The sequence below is a fragment of the Falco punctatus genome (genome assembly GCF_963210335.1).
Source record: "Falco punctatus genome assembly, chromosome: 7".
Lineage (NCBI taxonomy): Eukaryota > Metazoa > Chordata > Aves > Falconiformes > Falconidae > Falco > Falco punctatus.
Window position 1 is genome coordinate 50,510,700 of NC_137587.1, and position 25,723 is coordinate 50,536,422.

At 44.4% G+C, this 25,723-nt stretch overlaps 1 protein-coding gene across 6 annotated transcripts in view; it reads left to right on the forward strand.

Annotated features, from left to right (window-relative positions):
• DAPK2 (death associated protein kinase 2) overlaps positions 1-25,723 on the forward strand; it is a 60,566-nt gene that overhangs the window by 16,364 nt on the left and 18,479 nt on the right. For all 6 annotated transcript variants that reach the window (XM_080395607.1, XM_080395608.1, XM_080395604.1 and 3 more), the window contains 2 exons: positions 14,562-14,783; positions 22,521-22,659. In XM_080395607.1, the coding sequence (XP_080251733.1) occupies positions 14,562-14,783; positions 22,521-22,659 (361 nt within the window). The remainder of the gene's footprint in view (positions 1-14,561; positions 14,784-22,520; positions 22,660-25,723) is intronic.

Consider the following 25,723-nt stretch of genomic DNA (forward strand, 5'->3'; position numbering starts at 1 on the left):
CGATGCTTCACACACGTTACTGCTGGTAATGGGACCTTGGGACTGGCACATGAGTGCTGTTCTGACAGCGTAGCTGGTAAATATTTGTTTACGTAATGAAAACAAAAAGCAGAGATAACTGAGGTATTCTTTGGGGGAGGAACTTGGAAATCCATGATAAAAAGTGCTGTCATCCAGCTAGGTGGACTCCCTGTAAACAGAGCAGTGTGATTGCAGCTGGGAGTTTTACCCTTAACACACATCGCACAGTATCTTCACACCAGGGCTGTTTTTTCTGTCTATAGGAATGGTTCACTACTGGGCTTTCTCAGACTTGAACCTTAACTCTGCTCTTAGATTAAGTTATAATTGGAATGAGTTCTTTAAATCTTGAAGAATAGCCTTGGATTATTTTTTCCTACAACACACACAAAACAAGTTTTTGCTTTTGATGCAAAATATAAATTCAATTATTGAGCACTAACCAGCACCTCTATTACTATTTATTGTTACAAAAATCTTCTATGTCATGTGTTTGATGTATATTGAATCTTTTGCTGAAACAATTTTGGCATCTGGTACTTGGTCACCTTCCCGATGGTTGTAATCTGCTGTCTGATGCAGTCACTATTTTTAGAATTTTTAATTCCTTCTAGCAGAGTGAGTAACCTTAAGTTTTTTCCTTTTCAAACAGATTTCCCTGTTAGTTCTTTCAACTGTTTCCAAAATCTTTGATTTCTTACAGAAAGTGCAGAGAAGATACTGAGATTTTTTTGTTGTTTGTTTGTGGGATTTTTTTCTAATAACAAAGCTGCTCTACCTACAGTAACTGAGAAGAACTGGCCTTGGTTATTTAGAACTAGCCTTAGCCCTACTTTAGTAACAGTGTCATGTGTTTTTTTCAAGGGAATTCCTTATTACCACCATCCATCTTGATGATGGAAGTGATCTTAGTGTATCTCCTCAGTCCATATCTGGCTTTGAAAGTATAATTAGAGCTGGGTGACCCCAGTGGGTATTGCTCAGAAAACTCAAATTCAGTAGCGTCTTTAATCACTGAATATTAGGCTTAATCCAAGGCTTTGCTTTGCCATTTCTGTAAAAATAAAACTATTTTTTCCACTTTGCATTGCAGTAGAAAGCAGGTGGAAGTTTGAACAGCTGAGAAAATAGACCCTGTATGGTATTCATTCCATGCTTTTGAAATGAAAAATGTTACTTATGAGTAAAAATACACTTAAAATAAACATAGTGCAGCTCACCACTGGACTAACAATGATAAAGCATTGGACGGATTATTACCATCTTATGCAGAATAGGGCTTGCACATACTTCTGATGGTCAAGCTTAATTTGGCTGAGGTGACATCTATTAATCATTGTTAAAACTCTACATCAGCAGTTTTAAGCTGGAGTGAAAACCTGTTGTAATAGCTGAGCGTGATGCACAGTGATGCTTTGGTGAGGAGACACGTAAAAAAATCACTCACATCACTGGACTTCTCTGTCCAGTGCCCGAGTGTTTGGGTTGGAGTCACTGGCCTGTTCTGGGCTGCCCGTAAGGCAGGTTCAGTTACCCCCCTGAGTGAGTGACTGTGTATCCTGAAGCCAGGACTTGTAATCTTACTACAGAATCTACAGCTTCTGTGAGAAAGGTTTTAACCTCAATATCTGAGTTCTGTGGACCTACAGTCCTCACAAAGAGCATTTCCAGTGACCTGTCTGTTTGCTATGGTAGGCAGAGCGGAGGGAACAAATAATGTAGCTTCTGTGCTATCCTGCTGCTGGAGGAGATTGTTTACTTCAGCGTAGTAAAGATTAAATAAAATGAGGAGGCAACTTCCACTGCTTATTTTGGCAGACCAGAAGAATCCACAAAGAACAGTGAAAGGGGAGTTTCAGCAACCCTTTGTGAATTTGGACTTCCAGATGATTTCCTAATACCTCGATTAAAATGCCAGCATGATTTCCATCTGTTTCATATATGGGGAAGGAGGAAAATCATTTAACCATTTAAAATACTGTTGCCCTATTACAATTTATCTGCTCCCAGGTATGTTATGTTCCGTTGATATCCAGCTGGATTTGGACCTTTAAGCACAAAGGTACAGTGTGCTGACCTCCTGCGTGTAGGTTGCACACGCGCTGGTGTTGCTGCATAGCAGAGGGAACAGCTTATCAAGTCAGCTATTCCTGCTGAGCGTGAGTCAGCTGTGACCTTCCCTGCGTCTCTGGACTCTGTTCATCGCCACTCTGAGAGCTGACGTTCAGTCTAAAAAGCTACGTGTGATAGATAACGTGGGGAAAAATTTTTATTGTGTGCATTTTATTCTTGAGTGTCAGATTACTGAGATCATTGAGACAGAGTGCTTGCCAGGCTGTGAGGAACCTGCCAGAATCGCTGGGCTCGTGCTCTATCACCGCAGACTCTGCTCCGTCAGCCTCGGGAGCTGATAAGGGCCACGTTGCTTGTTCTTGCGTGGTTGGGAAGTTTCAAAAAACATTTAACAGCTTCAGGAGATGCCAGTGATGATTCAGTAGGTGGCACGGTTTCTTGTGACTCAGGGCTAATGACCCAAAATGGTGTTGAAGGCACTGGCTGTACTGCAAATAACATGTTACTTTATTGATAGCCTGTAATAACTCATAGCATTGTTCAGAAACACTAGATTTTTTTAAATCTTGCATTGAATTTCAAGTAGTTGATTTGCTCTCTACTTGCTGCAGTACAGTGGATCCTTCTGTTTGAGTCTGTGTTCCTTGACCGTTCTGACTTTCCTCTGGCAGCAGCCAGGATGTGTTGGTTACCTTTGCATGAGCTGTAAAGAACTGTGGATGAAAGGTGCCAGACAGCGATGTTACCTAGAGATGGGGTATGTCCAAAGGTGCTCAGCACCTCCCTGTCATGAATATTGAAACTTACCCTGTAAAGTCACTGTATTCTAGAGTACTGTATAACCAGCTAGTAAAAACATGCATTGGGGGTGAAAATGCCAGTGTATTTAAACGTGGCAGCTGATTTTTTCCCCTCTTTTTATATAAAGTAGCAGCTCATTAGGTTTAAAAAGCAGCAGGTTGTTGGAGTAGTGGTACTTCTTTCTATGACATTAACTGGTTTGGTTAGAAGTCACCCTGACACTGCCTGAGCACTTAGCGAGCCTGAAATGAAGTCATGTTAGTTATTTCTCATATCATAACAATTTTCTTTCAGTCCGTATCACAGGGTTGTGCTAAGTTAGTGATATTTCTATGATAATCTTGTGCGAAAGGCGCAAAAGAGAGCCATAGTATATTGTGAACTGGAATTACTTCTGTATCTTTGACACATGTGAAGAAATTACCTACTTTTTAGTAGCCAAGCAAGATTCCTGTTTAATGCTCTGTTAAGATACATTTTAGATTATTCTGCCATAATCTGGTGTCTGTCACAGTTTAGGTTCTGTATAGTTGCTTTAGGAGAGGTAGCCACTTTGTTTGCGCTTTGTCTGGGGAAAAAAAACCCAAATCCCAAACAAAACAAAACTCACTTTTTATTTGCAGCTTAAACAAAGTACAGTGATGTTTGTGACAATTTATTTTTAAAGCTCTTTATGAAGTTATAAGAGATGTCAGTAGAGTATTTAACAGATTAAGGTTTGGGGTTTTTTAACTTTCATCCTGTTAAGTCGTAGGGAAGCAGCAAGATACTTTCCCTTCACTGAGCTTGTCGTGGCAGGATTTCTGTTTTGTTGTTTCAGCTATTGTACTCTAGTTTCTTTGTAAATATCGTGCTGTTGGACATACTATTAATTTACTGCTTAGGTTAAGTTTCTGCTGTACCAAATCCTGGTTTAGTCTACAAAACCCCTAGTCTTCAAAAAATAAACCGTACTACAAATTATTGCTATGATACATTTACAAAAGGCTTCCAGTTCTTTCTGGCTGTGACCGCAGGCTTCCTACAAAAAGCTTCCAGGAAGTACTTGTATGCATGTATTTTGTGAACCTTGCACAGCCTTTGGGTGAGCTGTGTTTCACAGATGAGCTGAGAGTGTACAAATGGGTTGTACAAGAAGTTCCTACCAGGCTCCTGTCCTCTCTGCTGGGAAGAGCATGCAATCACAACTAGCCGAAGTCATCTCTGAAGTGTAAGGAAAGAGGGAGGAAAGTATTTAGCTTGATAAATTACATGCAGTAGAGCAATTGCTCTAATCACTTAAATTTGAGAGGAAAACAGCTTTTTCAGGCTTGAGTTTTTTTAAGAAAGGCATTGAGCAACAGTTCTCAAGGGCTTTGCTTTGAAAGTTAACAAAAATGCAACCATGAAAGGATAAGATTGTTAGGGTAGTTTTTTCAAGAAAACGAAATAGGAGTGAAAAAGATGGAAAAGTAATAAGATGCAGACTTTCTAAGCTTGAGATTGCCAGTTAAAACCAGCCTGAATTTAATAGTGGCAAAAAAGCATGATGAACAAAACCATTGACATAAAAAAAATTGTTGTAACTGAGAATAAATGACCCTTCTTTGCTGAAACTAAATAAACCAACCTCTTAAATCTAGAGAAGTCTTGCATTCAGGTTAGCTAGACACTATTCACACTATTCTCCGTGATTATGTTTATGTATATTAACTTAAGAATGTAGATATGATGATTTCAGTATATTTTTAGGATTTGTACTTGCCTCTAACTGTAGACTATGCAAAATGAAAGTGAAGGATGCTGTAAGCTCGTTCACTGGAGAAAGGACAGTATGATGCTAACAGAAGGTGAACCTGACTTGATTTATGACATAGACTGTGAAGTAACTGATTGCTGTCAGTAAACATAAATAAAATTGTTTTCAGGGTTAAAGATAGCACACTGGCTCAGTGCTCAGAGAATATATGACACTGGATAGGGTGTCATTTTTTTTTATCCTTGCTGTTGAAGGACCAGACATAATTTCTCATCTCATTAGAGAAAGAGAGCCAATGACTGGCAAACTTTGCAAAGTCTAGTAAACCTAAAATTAGATCTCTGAGCTGTGTTTCAGCTTCCTAAGCACAAGCAACCACATACGTGAGTTGCGTTGTTTGTCTTTGTTTGGGGTAGGCTTTGTAATAGGAAATAAACACTTTTAGGCTTGCATTCCCAGAACTGAATGTCCTAAATGGAAAGAAGAAAGGAGAAATAAAAAAATCATAGGTTTATTCAGATGGTGATCACTGTTATATATTGTGAAAGCTCATTTTTTCAGTTCTCCTGTAAGCTCCTTCCTATAGTAAGGTGGTGTTTTTCATTTAGTGCCTTGTGTACGTTGTTGTGCCCCAAACCTTGCTTTTAGATACACAGAGTGCATTTTGGGGTGTGGGGAAGGATGCTGCGAGACTGAAACGTTTACCCTACTCTTCTATAGAAAATTATCTTAAATCAGAATTGTGTGTTTGTAATTTGATGCAAATGTGAGTCGGAACCGTCTAGTTCTGTCGCATGGGTACAGCTGCTGCTTTCAGGGCACTGCTGTAAGGTAGGATGAAGTGACGTGCCTGAGGCTGTTCCACTCTCTGTCCGATCTGAGTTCAGCACCCAGGTGTTTCTGTTTTCCTCAGTACGTGGGGAGGAAGCAGTTTAAATTGGATCACTCGAAAAAGGGGAAAGTTTTCCAGTGTGTCTTTTACCTTCCTGGTGCGTAATATAATTCTGAGTTGCAATCAGGCTGAGTCTTGTTGCCTTCCTACATTGCATGGCTTTGAGGCTTCTGGTGTGAGGAGGTTCCTTCAAGGCCCTTACATTGCCTGGAATGTAATCACACCGTTAAAGCCAGCTGGCTGCCGTGCCAGCCCCATTTTCTTTAGCTCTGCTTCCATCTTGAGGGATGTGCACATGCAAGCAAGAGCTGAAGTAGGCAAGGAAGAGCTCAGCTTAACCTTGTTAAAACATAATAAGCAACAACAAAACATGCAAGGGAGGAGAGGATCAAGGGGAACGGAAGGTCATCTCCATTTCACTGGAAAGCATTTTCTTGTGTCCACTGCAGTTTAATGAACTTTCCCATCTGGTGCGGGCAAAGCAGCTGTGCCGGTGTCAGTATTGCCGCATCCGTACCGCTGTGGCTCAGCGTACTCCGCATTGCTGTGTCCCATTCTTCTCAAATGGGAAGAGGGAACCGTCACCTTTTTAGGAATTTTCACCTCCCTACACCTGCTGTAGGTAAAAATGAACATAAAAAAAGCATAATAGATGTTTATGGCACCATTCAAATAATGAAAAGAACCCCAACTGTGTGGAAAATGTCACAGCACTCTCAAAACTAGCTGGCTGCAACAAGGTCTTTTACCATCTCATACCAACATACTCTTCAGGCCGGTCCTTCTGCTGCCTTCTCCTGGTCTCTCCTCACCCAGGGTGCACTCTCTCTCTCCTCTCTACTTCTTCTCTCTCTTCCTTGGCTGCCCAACCTCTTAACAGAACCAGCCACAGCTGCACCTTACCCACATCAGCCAGCCCACCTCCCCGAAGCCAGCCCACAGTTGTATATTATCGATGGTAATTAACCCAGCTTCATTCCTCTACAGAAAATGTCTTGCTGTGTTTTGGTTTGTGCAGTAGGCAGTGGTGGCACCCCTGGCCATGTGCTGCTGGCCCTGCTGAGCCGAGTGGCCTCTCGCCGCCACCAGACAGCTCCCAAACTGGAAACAAAAGGAATTCCAGCTACATGCTCAGATCCTCTACTGAGTTTTCAGATGCTCCGTGAAAAGCAGGGTTAAACTGCCTTGCGTGCACGGCGGTCTGCATGTGCCTCTAGGCAGGGAAAAGACTGGCTGAGATGCTGTTAGGTTTTATTTCAGTTGCCTTTCTGGTCATGTGTTTTTGTGCAGGAGTACCTAGTGAATAAAAATATGAATGATTATCATTGCAATTCTGATGATGGCTGGAGGCATGAAATTTGTAGGTCTGACTGTGTGCTTACCCCTTACAATTTTATTTCATTTTTCCAGTAGCATTACCTGCATTTTACAGACTTCGGGAAATGAAGTACAGAAAGACTAAGGTGTTATTTTCTGTCAAGTGTGTAGGAATCTGATTACTGCTGAAGTCAGTGGGAAATTGCTGCCTAAAATCCCTTGCAAATCTGTTCCAAAGTAAACTGTCCTGGCTTATCTAGGGGACTGAGTGTCGCCTCTTGATGGGCAGAAAGCCAGAGCACTGTCCTTTTCCAGGTTCACTAACTTTTCAAAGAACTTCTTGAAAACCTATTTCAGTGTAAAGTGTATGTGTCAACGTGTTCTAATGTATCATCCATTTAATGGGAATTTCAAGTTTTAACAACTACCAATAATAATAATAATAGTGATGATGATGAAGATGAAAATCCTCTTTTTTAGAATTCTTTCATGAATGAAATTAAGCTGAACATGAATGGAACATAAAGAAATAGGTTGACCATGCAGAAAGGGAATGTGTGTGTGGTGTCTGGGGAAGAAGTGGTTTGCTCTGCTCAAATGACAGAATCGGCTCCCTGACCTTCTCCCCACCCTGGCCTTAGGGAGCCTGGCTGCAGTCAGGTAGCCTGTACTGTCATCTTGGTGTTTTGTTTGCATGTTTCCAGTGTTTCATGACAGCTCCTCAGTGATGGGGTGTTCCTGGACTATCAGGGGAAGATTCATATAAACCCGCAGCTATGCAGATAGCTGCTTGAAGGCTGTCGTTACTCCAGTGCTCCGTAGCAATGCCGCTGTTATGCGCTCAGGCATTCCGAACGGGCTGGCTGCACTCGTGCCGTTCTCTCAAGTCACATTCTGCCCCAGAACGTTACCCTCCAGAACCCGTATTAAAAATAAACTTTGAAAAAAGAGCAAGAAGTTATCCTGTTATTCTGGATTGTCCGGTTTCTCTCTTCCCCACGTCCTTTCCACATCCTTTCCTGAACTGCACAGTTAAATAAGCTGAACTTGTGTTCCTCTAAAGCATGCTTCTGGACATGGACTCCAAACCACCCAGTAGTACTGTCTCTGTGGTCTTATTCAGCGACAGATCTCCTAGATGATAGTAGCAATGCAAATAATAGGTTATCTTCCTTGCTAGGATAAGTTCTCTTATTAACGATGGACAGATTTGATGTCCTACCAAATTATATTATAACTGATGGTTTGCAGCTGCTATTGTTTATACTCTTGAGCTAGTAGCACAATTGAGGACAGCCTGTCTTGAATCTGTGACAAGGCTTTTCTACAGCTGTCCAAAATATTTCTGAAAGGGAACAAACTTCATTTCTTTAAAAAAAAAATAAAAAATCAGAAGTGTCAGCCTCTGAGCTTATCTTGTGTGCGTTTTAAATACTGCTGTTTATGATCCAATTCGTCTTCATTTCAGAGATATACTTCAAGACATGATTTTTGGTGAAGTTGTTGGAAATTTGGACATCTGAGCTGTGAAATTTAGTTTTGAGTCTTAAGATCAGCCACAGAACTCCCCATGTGAAATGAAGCAAATGGCTTAACTTCTCACTGCTGCCAACTCGGGTGTCAGAGGCAGACCTGCTTTCCTTTCCTCTGCTTTTTTTTTTAGCCTAGGTGGAAAGTTTTGGGAAGCTGAGGCCGTTTGATTCTGCAGCGTTCAATGAAAATGCATTAGGAGCTGCAGAAACGGTGTTGTGTCGGTCCTTGGCTGTGCAGGCTCCGTGGTTAACAAGAAATCCAGAGTGTGTCTGACTACGTACGATACCAGTGAGCCACCCCCTCCCCTTCGTGGCTGTCCTGGCTGCCGTGTGAGCTAGTCATGGTGCCTGGGGGGAAGGCAGAGCGGCGTGCTCGCCCTTTAACGCTTGTGCAAAGACTTTTCTCCCTGCCTTTGAGGTCTTCTCGTGGTGTACTTGAGCGTGTCAGTGCTTGGCAAAGCATTGGGCTGCTTTGCGGAGAGGGCCACCAGCTGCTGCTTTATGACAGTCTTCAAGGTGGCTGGGAGGTCCTTCAGCGTTACCCTGTGGTGCTTTGATGGAGCCCTGGGAACCAGGGAGCAGGCACGGGCCAAGCCGGCATGCCCTGCAGGGGTAGGAAGGCTGAGGCTGGGCCATGGGCAGCACCACATCTGTCTTAAATGTCCGGGGCTAAGAAATGGGGCATTTGTGTTTTGCCCTGTGCCTTGCAGCCTCTTCTCCTCGGTCACAAACTCTCTCAGTTAAGGCTGTCTGCACGAGCCTGTTTTTACGGGATGAAGGAAATTGCAGGAAGACCAGGACGTGGGTAGGCAGAGTGGGTGTTCCTGGGTGTCATGGCTTAACCACAGCCGGTGACCGTGTACCACGCAGCTGCTCCCTCACTCCCCCCCAGGGGGAATGGGGAGGAGAATCGGAAAGGAATGTAAAACTCGAGGGTTGAGATAAGAACAATTTAATAATTGAAATAAAATAAACCCAACAATAATAATCATGGTAGTTATAATGAAAAGGAGGGAGAAGGGCAGAGGAATGAAATCCAAAGGGAAGGGAGAAAGGAGAACAAGTGATGCACAACACAGAATTGTTTGCACCCGCTGGCCGATGCCCAGCCTGACCCCGAGCCAACCCCCCTGCCCCAGCTTCTGTACAGGGCACGGTGTCCCGTGGGATGGAGCATCCCTTTGGCCAGTCCGGATCACCGGTCCTGGCCGTGTTGCCCCCCAGTCCCCGTGCTCCACTCCACAAACCGGGGCCCCTGGCTGCTGTCCCATTGTTACACCAGAGCCAAACCCCAGCTCCCACCAGCACCGCAGCGAAAATCGGCTGTCCCGGCTGAAACCAGGGCAGCGGGTACACGTGCGGGGGGGAAGTGGTATGTTACAGGGGAACGGGTAATACAGTGAACAGTTGTCCCACACTGTAAGTATGTAAAAGGAGAAGTCAGGAATTCCTGTGCTATGTTGTTACTACTTTTGTCTTTTCAGTAAACAAAAATGTACAAAACCTACAGTATCACTAGACTTTTTAAATGCAAAAATGACTGTGTTCGTTCCCACAATCAACACTCATAAAATAATATTTTCTCCTGGAATTTTGCTGGCAAAATTTATGTCCCCAGAGAGAATTCAAGGAAGCGAACAAAGCAACATTAGTACCATGTCTCTTTAGAAGGTCTCAACCAAACAAGATGCATGGCTTGCAAAAAAAGAACAAAAACCAAGAACCTTCTGAAACCCACGGTGTTTTACACAAACAGCTCTCAGTGCTACAGAGCAAACTCTTTTAGCAGAATGTTTAAGGCAAGTTTGGGGCTTTTGTAGCAGCTTAATTCTCTTAAGTTCTCCAGGGTTTGCATGAAAAGATAAAATCAGGAGGCAGAAATATGAATCAATTAATGGATTCGACACATGGCTGCAGTCTCCATTCCATTTGTGATGGATGATTCCTAAAGGCATAAATACAACTGTCCCATCTGTTCCCGCCTCTCTCCTGAGAGGTGTTTAGGATATGTATGAAAATGAAAACCAACGAGAAGTACTTCAGGCTGTCTGGTGGTGTTTGTACCCGTTGAAATGAGAGGCTGCCTCTGCCACGGAGTCTTAGCTTTTGAGAGCAAGCGAACACCAAATGACAGCCGTAATTTTTAATTTCTTTGCCATGGTAGATTTAAGACAGACTCCAACCAGCTGCCTGTGTTAACGAAGCACTAGGTACATTATATAATTCTGAGGTTCTGAATATAATTGCTGTGTATGCTGCATAAAATAAGTTCCAACTGTACTTGCATCTCTCATTTCCCCTGCCAGTGAAGGATACAATAATAGTGAAAACAGTAACAGTTCGGTGCTTCTGCAGTGTGGTCATGGGGGGTTGCACTCAATGAGCGTGGTTGTGTTCCTTATAGAGAGATCTTGGCTGAGAAAATCACAGTAGCCAAGGTGAAGGTTAGCTGTAAGATGAGTCTTTGCCTTGCGAGTCTGGGTGCTCTGACTAAGGAAATTCCTGGCACTGGATGTCTACTCGGGGCTGGAGACCGGCCCTTTGGTGCAGGGTGCAACCTGTGGCATGCCATGCGCGGTGGCAGGGCGAGCAGGGCTGCTCCTGGGTGCAGGCAGCAGCTCCCTGCCTTGCTCTGTCTGCTTGTAGAGCAGCTGGACATCAGCAGGGACTGTGAACGTGATGAGACAAGAGGCTTGGGCAGGATGGTTCCTTTGGCGGTAGGGTCTTGCATGACTGCAGCCTTCACACACGCCAGGCAAGGGGAGCTATTTGCACTGTTCTTGGAGGCTTCCCTGCTTAATTGATTAGTTGACGGTGGCTCCCTGGCCGTATAGCTTCCTAGGACTTTAACATTTATTTATGCCCCTTGGTGGAAATGCAGTGAAATGTTTTTGATATTTTTTTTTTTTCAAAAGTGTGGTTTTGTCAGGTAATCATTGGTAAAACCTGAGCCTTTTCTGACTTAGGAATGCTTGGTGGGGTATGGAGTACGTGTGGCAGACTTAAAGTTTCCATGTTTTTCATTCCAATTAACATGAAAAGGGCAGAACATGGGTTTGAACTGGGGCTCCTTGCCTCTGAATCAGTGAGATTCTGCAGATACTGGTCAACAGCCTCTTCTTGCTTAATCCCTGCCCCCTTTTGATATCAAGTTGCCAAAACAAAAGGCAGCTTCCGTGAAGCAGTAGTTTTAGCCAGACTTTAACTAAAGTCCTGTTCTGTTTTTACAGCTTTTACAGCTTTACAGTTTTTCATCTCACTTTTATCAGGAAACGCATTGTACACTTAAACAAATTGTACAGATTGAAGTGCATGACCTTATCCATGGGCTCAATTCTCCAGCTCTCTGGTGCACCTTCACTGTCACAGTAGTGTTTGTAACAGCACATATGTGGCCCGTGTGCAAGGTGTGTTCTGTGGTCTTTTCTCTTTCTTTCCCTCTTGCCAAAAAGGAGTTTGATAAATCTAGCAATAGAAAAATAAATAAAAAGAAGTAACCCTCAGCTTACAGGTTCTGGCAGAGGAGGTTTGGGATGGTAATAAACTGTTCTTGCTACTTGAAACCACGGATGTGCTCAGGTGGGTGATGAAGTCCTTGAACTAGTGTCCGAGCAAAAGGAGTCAACTTTTCCTTCCATTCATACTCTTGTAGATTATATTGCAGAGATACTGCTTCAAGACTTGGCAGCAGCAGCCTGCCATCAGACTTACCAAATTCAATCTCCAAACACTGCTGCTAGAGTAATTTTCCTTGACAGTTGTTCTTGCTGCTACAGTGCTTCCCCACTAGCTCCTTGTTTTCCACCAGCTCAGATTCGGTGTCCCATTTTATTATGTATTTTACACATCGCTATGTCTGGGTCTACACTAATAATTAGTTACGGGAAGGTAAAGTAATAAAAAATTCCAAAGTACCATTGGTACAAGAAGGTTCATTAGAATGTACATACTTGTTCAAAAGCGAGTGTAGTTTATTTTAATACTTTGTATGAAAGTTACTGAAATCACTGAATTGGTGAAAATACCGGGTGGCTTCCTATTGAACGATGGGAGAGAGAAGTGAGTGGAACTCATCCTGAGTGGCACGGGCTGGCCTCATTCATGTTTGAACTGACTTAAGTTTATGTCAAGACCAAACGTTCTTACTCCTCACTGTTACTTGGGCTGGAGGTGCTTGAGCTAGGAGAGCAGTGAGTCTGCATCAGTTGTGTTTGAAAAAAATAATATCAATGCTTTTTGTACTTTAACCTAGGTTTTCCTTTTTTAAAACATGACAGTTTCTGAATTTCTGTTTTTTAAGATCTAAGGAATCAGAGAACGTGTTTGTGTCCAAACAAGGAAACTTTGCATTGGGTGAAAAATCTTTATCCTAACTTGCTTTTAGTAAAGACTAGTTAAAATTGAGAGTTTGTGATGAAACCTCAAACCATACAGGTTTCACGTAACTTCAGACTAACAAGTACTTAGGTATTTTCATTAATCAACCTAAGGAGTTAATATTGTTTTAAATCTGTATGCCTGCTAGTCTTTGCTTAATTTAAATAATACAAATTTAAATCAAACCTAAAAAGCTACAGGTCTTTAATTAAATCTGCTGAGCAATCCTTCATGAAAAAAACGTGTTTCCGTTTAAGCATGGGTTTTGGTGCTTTTGGGGGTCACTTTGGCGGGGAGCCCCTTCCATTCCATTGCACAGCACTGACTGTTCTTAACATGTCTGTTAAGTAGCAGCAGACGGAAACGGACACCTTTGTGCTAAGCAGCGTGCAAACACCCACAGGCGTTCTGTGTGGAAGAAAATCTCTTTCCTGTTTTGCTGATGAGGCAAAAGTGAATTGCTAAAGGGTATATGATACATACACGGCAAAATTCAGATCACTCAAATTCCTCCAGTACTTAAGCTACAGACCATCCTTTTCCCTTAATTTTTGTAAGGCAGAGGTAGCTCTCTTAGCACATCCTGTGTGGACTGCGGTGTAAACGTACAGTAATGGCTTATGATTGAATTCCTTCGTTTGTATGGCTGGGATGATTTAAGCATTTCGAAGATACAACACAGTTGTCCCTTCAAAACAGGAGGAGCAAAAGGATCCTCTGAATAATCCCTGTTTCATTCCACATTCTTGCCTTATGTAGAATTTGTATTACTCAAATCCTACTTTAGTTGCCAACCACCTTTCTTAATTTTGATACAACATCTCTCAGCTTGATCACAGTTATTTTTTCAGAAGACACCTGAGAAGGAGGGAACATCGTCTCTGTGGAGATGATGCCTTCTCTAAACTCAAACAGTGCCTCTCAGGAGCTTGATGGAGAAAGAAAAGCCCCCCCGAAGAACAGGGCAGGTTCCCCTACTGTGCCGTTGAAGGGTCAGTAACAACCGTTCCCTCTGGAGGGGTTCCCCGCTGACACGGCTGCAGCCACGGGTGCTGTTCTTTGAGTTAATCGTGTGGCCTCCACGCGTTCCCCTCGTAGGAGATCAGGGGCAAATATTGCAGTCGGGCTGGAATATATCTTACTTTAGGAACTACAGCAAGGAAAACCTTATTGGCAAACTGCAGCTACATGCCTTATAAATTTTAACGCAGCCAATTTACTCCTTGGTACAGTGGGACATTCTAGTAGTGCAGTGAGAAAGCTGCACTTACTGTAGTTACATTTCCAGCTAATTCATCAAGCGGAGTGCAGAAATATGAATAAACCATTATCTTATTTGAAAATTGGTTACCGGAGGCCAGTTCTACATTTCCAAAGGGTTATCGATCCTTTGAGTTCTTTTCTGAGAGATTATTCTTAAGGGAAGTACCGTAATGCATGCGTGAACATGCCATGGTGTGTTGCAGACGTGAATGCCTTAAGCATCCCAGGGAAGGAGCGGTAATTTGAACCTTTTGGGACAGATCTTATTCATTTAAACATGAACTGGTTTTTAGGGATTCTAACATCTGTCCTCCCTCCTTGTCAGACCCCGCTCGGTTTTGCTGCATTTCAGGCGCAGCGGGAGGCTGCCTTGTATGCTCTGGTGACTTTAATTGCAGAACTCTGATAGTCCCCGCTACTGTACCAAGAACAAGCTTGTACAGTTAGCGGTGTTGCTCAGGGGTTGCACCTTTGTATATGAATGGCTTGTTCGGAAAGTTGTGATTATATGAAAGCTTTAAGAGAATTGTTGTTCTTCTCCTTGCAGTGGCCAGTTTGCTATAGTGAAGAAATGTCGAGAGAAAAGCACTGGTGTGGAGTATGCTGCTAAGTTCATTAAAAAACGTCAGAGCCGGGCCAGCCGTCGAGGGGTGAGACGCGAGGAAATCGAACGGGAGGTTACTATTCTGCAGCAGATCCTGCATGCCAATATCATCAAGCTGCACGACATATATGAGAACAAGACGGATGTGGTCCTCATCCTTGAGCTGTGAGTAAGGGGACTTCCTACCCTCCTGGGCAGGAGGAGGTAAACAGGACCCGGAAGGGGCTTGCAGGGGCTGCGGAACACGGAGGCGGTGGCTGTGGTGTTCTGCCTCACGGATCTTGGCAGGACGATGGAGTGAGGCTGCTGGTAAACAGGCCCCCCAGTTCCTCCACGTGCCCTGGGGATACAGGTGCGCGCTGGCGTCAGCGAGGCGTTGGGCACTGAGCCAGGGAGTGCCGTCAGCTTCAGCAGTGTGCTGGTGGAGGCGTTACCTCGTGCCTGCCTAGCGCTGCCCTGGCGTGAACCTCAGAGGGAGCACCGATGGCTGCTGAACACTCGTTTCATTTTCCTTCCTGTTTTCGTCTCTCCCAGTGCATGTGAAGCCATCAAGCCTTTTGCAAACCCTGCAGCCATGCCATTCTCGCTGCTCCAGTATTTTCCTCATTTAGAGGAGACTGGGGGAAGAGGGGAGGAGGGCAAGGGAAGAGGTTTTTTGATCCTTAGGCTTTGGCTGTTGGGGATGAGTAGCAGCAGGGTAGGGGTGAAGAGCTGCTCCCTCTGCTCGTGTCCTGCCATGTGATGGGGGGCAGCCCTTGCCATGCAGGTCCTGCTGACAAGCGAGCCCCCCAGCCAGGTGACCTGTGGGCTGCCCTAGCCTCACCCCAGGTCACCCATCGTGACCCTTCGGGCAGCCAGGCTGCTGGTTTAGGGTGACTCTCCTAAACTATATGTTGGCTACATACCGCAAAATGGTTCATGCTGTGGAAGAGAGGTTTAAGGCAAGCTAGCAGCAGCCTCTCTGTCTGGACTGAGGGGACAACGGCTTGTTCTGCAGAACCTGTGCGTGTCCCTTCCTGGAAGAGTAAATGCATAGCCCAGGGAAGCTGGAAGTGTGGTCAGGAGTCATCTTCACAGAGCCTTGGTTTAAGGAGCCTTTGCTTAGCTGAAACATGAGTTTGTATTTCAGGGGGTCACCTTTGATGCTTTTGTCTGTATTTAATCTTATTGACTGAAAAGGAGTGAGAGAACCTGGCTAATAGGTGTTTACCATGCAGAGAAATGCTGGTTTACTAGAACAAGAAGCAGTATCAAAATTACCAGTCTCTGCAATAGCTATTTAATTACCTGGTGGATTTTGTTTGGCTGTTTGTTTCACCAGCCTAGAAATACATCCCAGAGCCACTGGCTGTTTCTTACATCCTACTGCCCTTCATTATGGTTGATGGAACTGAGGTGAGATGTTAGAAACGGATGCAGACCACAGACTAACCATGTAATCTCTTATAACACAACTTGCTTTGAACATGTTCTGCCTCTTTCAGAATCCCTAGCCGGGCAGCGTGAGATCCGCTGTTTGGGCAGACCTGCCGGACCATGCTTTTGCCGTATCATTTTAACAGCATTTCAAAGGCGTCATGTTTTGGGCATTGCATGCAGGGGGTTGGTTATGTGACGTTAATCTGAATTGTGTGTGGAGGGTAAAGTTTACAGTCACTTCAGTGCTGACACTAATGCATATGTTTTGGAATTTCTTCAGTTTTGTAAAACGTAACGTGATGTAGAAGGACTACAATAAATTCATCAATAAAGATGAATAGAAGGTTCAGGGTTTTTTGAGGAAGAAATACCCTTCCTTCCAGCCTGGGCAGGAGAGCTTTGCTCTGTGTAAATAGCATTTTTGCCTCTTGGTCTTACAACCCAGTATGAATCAAAATTATATTGGATTCCGATGATGTGACTTAAGGTTGTATTGGAGGGGAAGGGACTAGTGATATCCCAAAAGAGTAAAGTGTTGCTTTTGCAGGGCTAGAGCAGGACACATAGACCAGCTGCAGCAGTTTTCATTATTACTAGTGTGCAATACCCAGGGAAGGTTATTAGAGTAAGTAGCAGATTGATCAGATAGACTGAATATACTGAAGTGTCAGATGCTGCAGAAAATTGATATCACCTTAGGTAGGTCACTGTAATTCATTTCACCTTCCCTGGCTCACCCCAGCGATGCAAATTCTTCACTGTGAAGTCAGGAGGGGAACCAAGTCGCTTGCTGCTGCGTGGCTTTCTGTTCTCAGTGCTATTTGGCCAGCATTCCGATGACACTAGATTTAACCTGCCGTGGCTGGGAGGTCACAGGAAGATCACTTGCACCTCTACATTGCATCTGCAGCTGAATGCCGTAGAACGTTTGGATGTCCCCACATTTAATAGTGTTACGGTTGGTGTGTGTTGTGGTTTAACCCCAGCCGGCAACCCAGCCCCACGCAGCCGCTTGCTCACTGCCCCTCACCTGGAGAGATGGGGAGGAGGATCAGAATGTAAAACTCAAGGGTTGAGATAAGAACAATTTAACAGCTAAAGCAAAAACCGCGCATGCAAGCAAAGCAAAACATGGATTCATTCACTACTTCTCATGGGCAGGTGTTCGGCCATCCCCAGGTGAGCAGGGCTCCATCACACATAACAGTTACTTGGGAAGACAAATGCCATAATGCCAAATGTCCCCCCCCTTTCTTGCTCTTCCCCCAGTTTATATACTCAGCATGACATCCCATGGTATGGAATACCTCTTGGGCTGTTTCAGGTCACCTGCCCTGGCTGTGTCCCCTCCCAATTTCCCACACCCCCCGAGCCCTCTCGCTGGCAGGGCCCAAGGAACCGAAAAGTCCTTGACTGAGTATAAACATCACCCAGCAACAGCTAACAACATCAGTGTGCTATGGATGGTGTTCTCACATCACGGCCAGTACACAGCCCTGCACCAGCTACTAAGAAGAAAGGTAACTCCATCCCAGCTGAAACCAGGACAATGTGTTAGTTCCAGAGTGATTTCAAGAAAACTTTGGCGTTGCCTAATTCAATTACTGAGTGAAAAAATAATCTGCCATGATAAAATCACTTTTTCGAGAAATGAAAAAGGGGAGGCACCAAGTGGCTGGATCTCTTTATACTGAAATTTACACTGGGATAATCAGTTTGGGTGAAACTTGGTTGCCAGTCTGGGTGTTTCATGGCTGAGGGTCAGGACCGTAATAGAAGTGAGTGACTGTGTGCATGGATGATCATATGTCCAAAGCATCTCCTGTACAGTTCACAATGTGCTGTTGGTCTGTCTTAAGTAGTTGAAAGGGTTGTAAATTATCTTGGTGCAGATTTATATTTATGTGTATTTGTGTGGCTCGGCATTCCTAATCTCCACTGAGAACCAGGGACACCTGAACACTGTCACACCAAGCAGGGAGTAGAGTCACGTGCTTGTACTCATCAGAGCCAGGAGTGGAAGCAGCTCATCTAATAAACGGAGTTTTGTGGTCAGGAGCTATGGTCTTGGCCTAAGGGGATGAAATTTGTCATGTATTGAAGGCAGACAGACATCGATTTAAGATTTCTGGGGCTGTGTCCTGCTCTTTTGTGCAATTAATACCACCTAGTTTATAAAGCTCTGAGTCTTAGAGGAGCTGGGCAGAAGATGACATAGCCTTTATCTGTCAATTCATGGTACTGAAGTAAAGACGTAAGTGAGGAGACACCCTGAGGTATTCTACTTACTACAGTTTTTAGGTAATGAGTAATTGATGCAATTTTTCTGTATGTATGACCAGGAAATACAGAGACTCTGTGGCTCAAGTTCTGCAGACCATACGTTCCCTAGGGCACCTGCCTCGACCTTGTGTGTGTAATCCAGGCTTTGATCCCAGAGTGAGATGAAATAACCACTAGCTTGCCAGGGGAGCCAGCATTTTGGCCAGGGAGAATTCCTGAAGATTAATGTGACTGCTGGCAGGTGGCATGTGAGCGATGATAAGCATCTGTTACTTTTTAAGTATATGCCTATGGCCAAATGTTGGCCTTCGTAGCCGGTGCTGGAAAACAGGAAAGGAGCTGGCTTTCTGTGACTAGCAGCTACTTTGTGCTAAAATAACCTCTTGCTTCATTACCTTCTGCTTTTTCCTGTCCTCGCATGGCCTGATACGTTTTGTGTGTCCTATTGTCAGGCTGTAGCTTATTGCACTTCTAAAAGGCTGGATGCAACAGAGTTCTGACCTGATTAAGGCCACTGCATTCAGCTGCTGTATACAAATTGAGGATGATGATAATTGCTAATAAAGATAATTAAATTCTCTCTGTAAGCAGATGATCTCTTCTCCTGACACTCTGATATCAGAGTCGCACGCTCCCTGTGGTTTATCAAAATAAGTGTTACAGCACCTGGCCAATTAATCTCGCGTTAAGCTGCAGTGGAGTTCAGCTTCAGAAGGATGTCCCCAGTATTCCTGATTAACCAAAGAAGCTACCCCGGTGTTTAGAAGAGTCTGGGCTAAAATGTTGGCCCTGTCCCACACCCACTGTGCTGGCACAGGCAGGACCATCTCCTCTTTGCGCAGGGTTGACCCTGCAGTGCCGTTCCTCCTGGTCGGAGCAGGATGGGCATCGCTGAGCCCGCTGAGCACACCTGAAGGCAGGTGTGATGGATATGTCAGGCCCCTCTCCTCTCGTGGTGTCGAGGTCATGTACACAAAATAGACAGCTGTTCCCAGGAGTTAGGCAGCGTTGTCCTTTGTCTTTTATTAGACTTAGAAGGAAGAGCAAACGTATCGATTCCCTTGCTGCTCTGTTTGCCCTGGGAATAAGGTGACATGGTGAAAGGGAAAGAGATGGAACCAGAGGAAGGGATTTTTCTGTAAGCCAAGGTCTTTTGAGAAAGGAGCATTTGCTCTTCTACAGGTGGTGCTGATTTAAAAAACACACCTCCCTGGATGTTTAAATGTAACCTGTAGTGCAGTTATGAGTGTTCTACTGCAAAGGAGTGAAGTGCTGAACTGCTTCTTTGTCTGGGATTCCATAAGGGCTTTTGGGATTGCTTGTCTCTTCTGCCTGAGGGTTTCTCTGAGCTCAGGCTTGGATAAGAATGATCCTGCACTACACTGCTTACTGCTCTGTACAACTCACTCAAACCTATTTTTAAAGCCTGAGTCTTTGTTAAGGAGAAATAATCACACATACTGAATTTTCCTTTAGGTGGCTTTTAAGATCTTTGCAGCTTAGGCTGATGTGTTGGGCTGTTTGTAACGTATGCTGATCTCTGACCTTCAGAAACTGAAATGCTTATGTAGCTGTAAGAGGGAGCCTTTTGCTGATAAAAGTAACAAAGGGACTTCAGCCTTCTGGAATCTTTTTTATGCTGTACCTGTATTCTGTACCTTGGAAGTCCCTGCTGCCTTGCCTGATTCAAGGTTAGTGTGAACTGGAGAAAAGGGAGAATACAGCAAGGAGCTAGCACGTAAATCTGCTGCGATCCTCGCTCTTGCGGGCTGTGCAGTTTCTCCAGTGATGCCTCAGGTGTTGCTGGCTGCCCGGGACGTTGTTGAGGTTACCAAAACCCCTGGTGTGCCCTGAGGAGCTAACCCAGCCATACTAAGTAACCACTCTTGGGGGCAGCAGGAGAGACAGGGATGAAACACCTCCAGTCTGGGCAGCTGAACAATTTTCTGACACTCTTCCGTGTAGCAAAGGAGATTCCTCAAAAGAAAGTTGCCAGTCTCCTCCACGCAGGCAAGAGGCACGGACATGCGACAACCTTAGCACAGTCCTCTGTGCCAGGGGACGGTGATGGAAGGGCTTTTGCCAAGTGGCTCAGCTGGGTGCTCGCCTCGAGCGGTACATTCTTTTGCAGGTGTCGGGAGAGCCGGAGGCTGGGCTACGTGGGCTGTCAGCCTGGCCCGAGACAGAATTTGGTTTTATTCTTAGTCCAGGTTAATGAGTCCACCTTAAGGAGCAATCAGCAAGGACATTGTGCAGGGTAAAGGGCCGGCATGGCTGGCTTTGGTGTCCCTGCGGAGCTGTGCCGCTGGCTCCTGACGCCCCCGCCGCCCTGCCTGCCGGGGGGGTTGCTTCAGCGCAGGTTGACTAGAAATCATTAAGGAAACGGGATTTGCCTGCTCGCCATGCGCAGATTTCACCAAGAGACTACCAGGTTTTGCTTACCGATTTCTTTACTGGCTTGTCACAGTCAGCTGCAATAATTTTTAAACTAAGGAACCCAGGCTCCTAAACCTACTGCAAGGCGGGGAAGAGACTGTTCCCTGGCTCCTGAAACGCACAGGGCAAAACACAACCTGCCCAGCAAGGCTGATGGTGGTGCTGATACCCTTGGCACGTGTCACCTAAAAAGAAAATCAGGGACCAAATAAGAGTCTCAGGCCACGTAACTGAGATTAATAGGAAGGTGGAGGCAGCAGTCAGGGACAGCACTTGCAACATATTCCTAGATCATATAAGCTTATTTTTGTTTGCCAGCCATTTTGTTGTAACAATTGAAGCACCAAGTGGCTTCTGCTCAGGTGAAATGTCCTGCCTCGTGTTACTTAGAGAGTTTCTGACTATGGGGGAGCTGCGAAAAAATACCCGGTAATTGATGCTCAGGTCAACAGGCGCTGTGTACACCGCTGCCTTCGGACAGCACGGCGTGCTGCCACCCACAGCAACAGCAGAAGCTGGGAAATAAGCCTTTGTGGCCTTTGACACATTATTCTTGTTTGCAGCTGACTTCTCTTTGTGCTTCTTGTAGCTGTTGACCATAGTTTACTCTGGCGGAGGCGGAGCAGGAGTCACCGCCTTGTCACCGCCGGTGCTGCACAGGGGCCAGGGGTCAGGCCCTGTCGTGCACAGCGGGGCCGAACTGCGGGAGTCCCAGCATTGGGACCTGCCGGTTCTCTTACAGGTGTTTCACCAGACAACGGGCCAAAACCCTGATGTCTGAGATGGCTGCTGGATGCCTCAGCGCCTGCGCTCCGAGTGCTGGGCACAGGTGGTGGCACACCTGAGCCCAAGAGCAATGGCTGCTTTGTGGGTGCCCCAACAACCAATCTGAATGAGAATAAATGAATAATATCAATGGCTGGAAACAGTAAATGTAAGCAGAATGATAAGCAACATCTGCAGCCAATACCCCATTCAATACCTAGATCATCCTTTTTCATAATATATAGAAAAATAGCACTGGAGCTCTCAATACAAGGCACGAAAAAGAAAATAGAAGTCTTATGTACTAAATACACGTGGAATGTATTTCAATTTCAATGTGAAAACTCATAGTAACTAATAGCACTTCCTTGATCTGGGGAAACAATTTTAGGTACCTTCCAAGCGGGTACGATCTACTTTCTTTTTCAAAATCCAGCACAAGGAATGCTTTCCTATCAGTTGTGTCAGGCAAGAACCTGTATGAGAGTGTGTAATGGCTGTCAGGCAAATAAAAGAGATTCTCTTGGCAGATCTGGCTGCCTCATGTTTCTGATGGCAACCAGTAAGAGAAGTAATCCTCTAACAGTTGTGGACTACTACAACTTGTTCCATTTCCTCTGTCTCATCCAAAAAGAAAATGTTGAAAGATAGCAGTTGAAGTGGTTAACATCAAAGCCTTCCTATGGAAATACGTGTATGTCTGTATGTTCATAAAATGATGTACCTTTTTCTGGTCCTTTATATGCTTGATGAATCAAACCTTGCAGCATCAATGGATTACGGAAAGCTAGTCCTTAATTTATTTACAGGGGGGAGAGCTGCAGCCGAAAGGAGGTTTTGGCCCACCTGAGACCAGAGCACAAAACACTAAATTATCTGCAAGAGTGGCCTTTTTCTAACTGTATGGAGGTTTTTTGTTACTTTAGTTTGCTGTGCTTATGTTTATTTTATGTCTCACAAAGCAGTAGGTAAGTGGGTGTTTTCTGGTGTATTTTGCAGGGTTTCTGGAGGAGAACTTTTTGACTTCCTAGCACAGAAGGAGTCTTTGAGTGAGGAGGAAGCAACCAGATTCATCAAGCAGATTTTGGATGGTGTGAATTACCTTCACTCTAAGAAAATTGCTCACTTTGATTTAAAGGTAAAGATAGTGATTTAGACTTACTGTCGGTTTTTAATGATGGACTGTACCTTCTACAATTTGTTTGATATCTGTATTTGATAACATGCCTAAGACAATAGGGAAACCATTTTAAATGCACCTCACAGCTGAGTGCTCCAAGGAAGACAGTCTCCTTCATCAGGCCTGTGGTAACTTCTGGATGGGCTTATATGTTTACTGACTGAGAGAAAGAAATTGTAAGTCTTTATCCTTTAGGTGTTTGCATTTGTGGTATGATCCAAAGCATGCTGTTTAAAAAAAAATACATTAAAAAAATTAGAATTATGTGCAGAAGAAAGGCATTTTTGGGAAGAGGAAGGCCAGATCCAGCTACAGACAACCGTTGTTTCCAGTCCCCGCTGTGCTTGGAGTCACACAAGTACGTGTCATCCCGTGCGGTCTGAGCAGCCCAGGGCCTTGAGAGCCCATCGCACAGAGCTCTCTTCCTGCCATCTCAGGTGGCACCGATAGCTTTGGCCTTTCTTGACTTTGATGTCAGAACACCTGGCCTAGGCAGTGCAGAAGAGACCATCTCTCTCTGCTCTTGGTAGTGGCCTGCCTAGGTGAACACCTTCTCTGAACCTCGGAGTCTGTTGTCCGTGGGAATGAAACTCTTGAGATGAGGAGAAGGTGCTTTTCTCAGCAGCAGACTCACAGCTGCAGACCTGCCTGCCTCAGACGTTGCTGCTTCCAGAAATACATTCAAAATGCACTTATCCCCTGGGATAAAGTAGAATAAAACAGAGGAGGGAACTGGTTTAAAATGAAGGAAAAAGGAAGAAACTCCACTGCTAGATTACATGGTCCTTGTCCTGATTTTAAATCCAGGTTAGTTTATTATTAATTACTAATTATTTGTGTGCTAAGGATAGACTCCTCCTGGATTCTCGGGATCTATACCCTGATCCCTTGTGCTAAACGTGTGCCTAATGCTGTCTCTGCCTTCAATTGCTTGGTCTTGAGTCGGTGTTAATGGCATATACATAGTTGTTGCAAATGTTGCAAATCACATTTAACCTAAGAAACTGGTTAGAAAACTACCATCCAAATCTTCGTGGCATGCGTGTGAAAAGGCATAGGAGATATTTGAACATACAAAGGATGTGCAAATTGATTTTGAAATGACTAAGTGAATCCAGAAGCCAAAGACTGAAAGTTTTCACCATATATTAGAAAACAGTGTAATATCCAGTAATATGAAATTATTGTGAAAATATAAGTGCAAATTTTTCTGTACTGATCTCTAGCTGCTAATTTTGATAGTTAATACCAGTAATGTCAGGTGGACAATGAAGATGTTACCAGATATGCAAGACAGAAATCAGAAAGGATAGGTAAAGAATCATTTCACTGACAGTGAGTGCCAAATGACCTAAAACATATTCACAGAATAACTTTCCTGGGTTTTATAGGACTGAGTTTGGAGTTGTGCTAGTGTTAAATTAGACATGCATTTTTAAGCAGTGATCTGATTAGATAGAGGATGATTCATAGTTATCTTGTCACTTGACAGGGCTCCATCGACTGCAGCGGAGCTACAGTGACTTAGACCACCTAAGGAATAAAATAGTCCAAGATGTAGTGACTGTGACTTTTTGCCATTTCAGTCTGTTCCATCTGCTCTAAACAAGCTTACATCATATATCTGGGGCAAACGCATGTGCCCTAGATCCATGGAAGAAACCCAGACTTGTTAGCCTGAGGTTAAAATATTCTTGGTCCAATGACGATGATAATAAATTATTCACATGCTTTCTTTCCCAGCGCAGCTCTGACTGAGTGTGTGTGTTAGCAGGAGCTGCTTCCACATTAGGATCTGCTGTGAGAAGGCAAGGCGGCTGCCAGCAGGGAATCAAACTATCTCACTGTTGCTCTTGAGCTTATGATTAAGTTATGACAAATTAATGCATTAATGCTCTTAGTGGGAGGTAAATTGAACCCCTCGTTTACTCTGAAACCTGTGAAATAGGGCCATGGTAGGGAGTAACTAAGACTGAGGAATTTAATTGGAGATATAAGTTTATGAAATATCCGTTATATCTGGCAAAGAAAGTCAAAGTCTGTGGTTGAAAAAGTTAGCTTTATTGTTACAGTTCTAGCTTCAGCTTTTCTCTACAGTGCTGTGAGAAATGCTACATGTTCTTTTAATAGCTTGCTATCATACATGGGCTGGGACCTCTGATCCCAACTCTTTCCATTTTCTGGGCTGTACAGATAGTAAATCCTAGACCTTTCCTGGCCTTGTTGTTGCAGCTGTGAATTCAATCTCATAAAGAAGAGTATTTTCCTTCCCTAAGTAGCTTCAGATGTGACTAGAATCCCTCAAGAAGCAGCCAGGAAGACATCTTCCAGTGGGTTACAGCTGAACAGAAATAGCGAGGTCTCCCAGTGTAAACTCGACAGATCAGTAAAATTACTGTCAGTCAAAACCCTGAGTGGTGCGGCTCTCCGTCAGGATGGAGCAGTGCCAGTCCGTCTGTGCACCGATGTCTGCACCGCTTCAGCTACTTGCTGCCGGCTACCTGCTGCTGCGTGGGCACCCGGGGTGTAACGGAGGCAGATCCAGGGGGTCAGGCTGTGACGTTTTCCCAGGAGCCCGTGTGGGCCAGGGATGTAGCTTCTCTCAAGATCAACTGAGCTTCCACTGCGCGGTGTATTAGTGCTGCTGGGCTGATCATCTCCTGGTGTTACCTTGTCAGACTGGGGAACCACATGCAGTTGTGTGAAAACCTTCTGCCTCGCTGTGAAAACAAGGGTGGCTTGTTTTCATCCGGGTAATAGACATCATTAAGAAAATAAGCTTAGGAGTGCTAACAGGAAAACAGAGAAAGGCAGATTTTGCATGAGATAAAGGAAGGAAAGTATTACTCTTACTAGACTTGCTTTGCTTTTGTGGAGTTCGGGTCCATTCAGTGATGTCAAGTTTCACAGTCGCCATCCTTTTATCAAAAGAATGAGTTGTAAATGGTTAGGCACAAGTGCTGTGTATGTGAAGAAAAAAAAGCACTTGAACTCTGTTACTTTCCCAAGATACTAATATGAT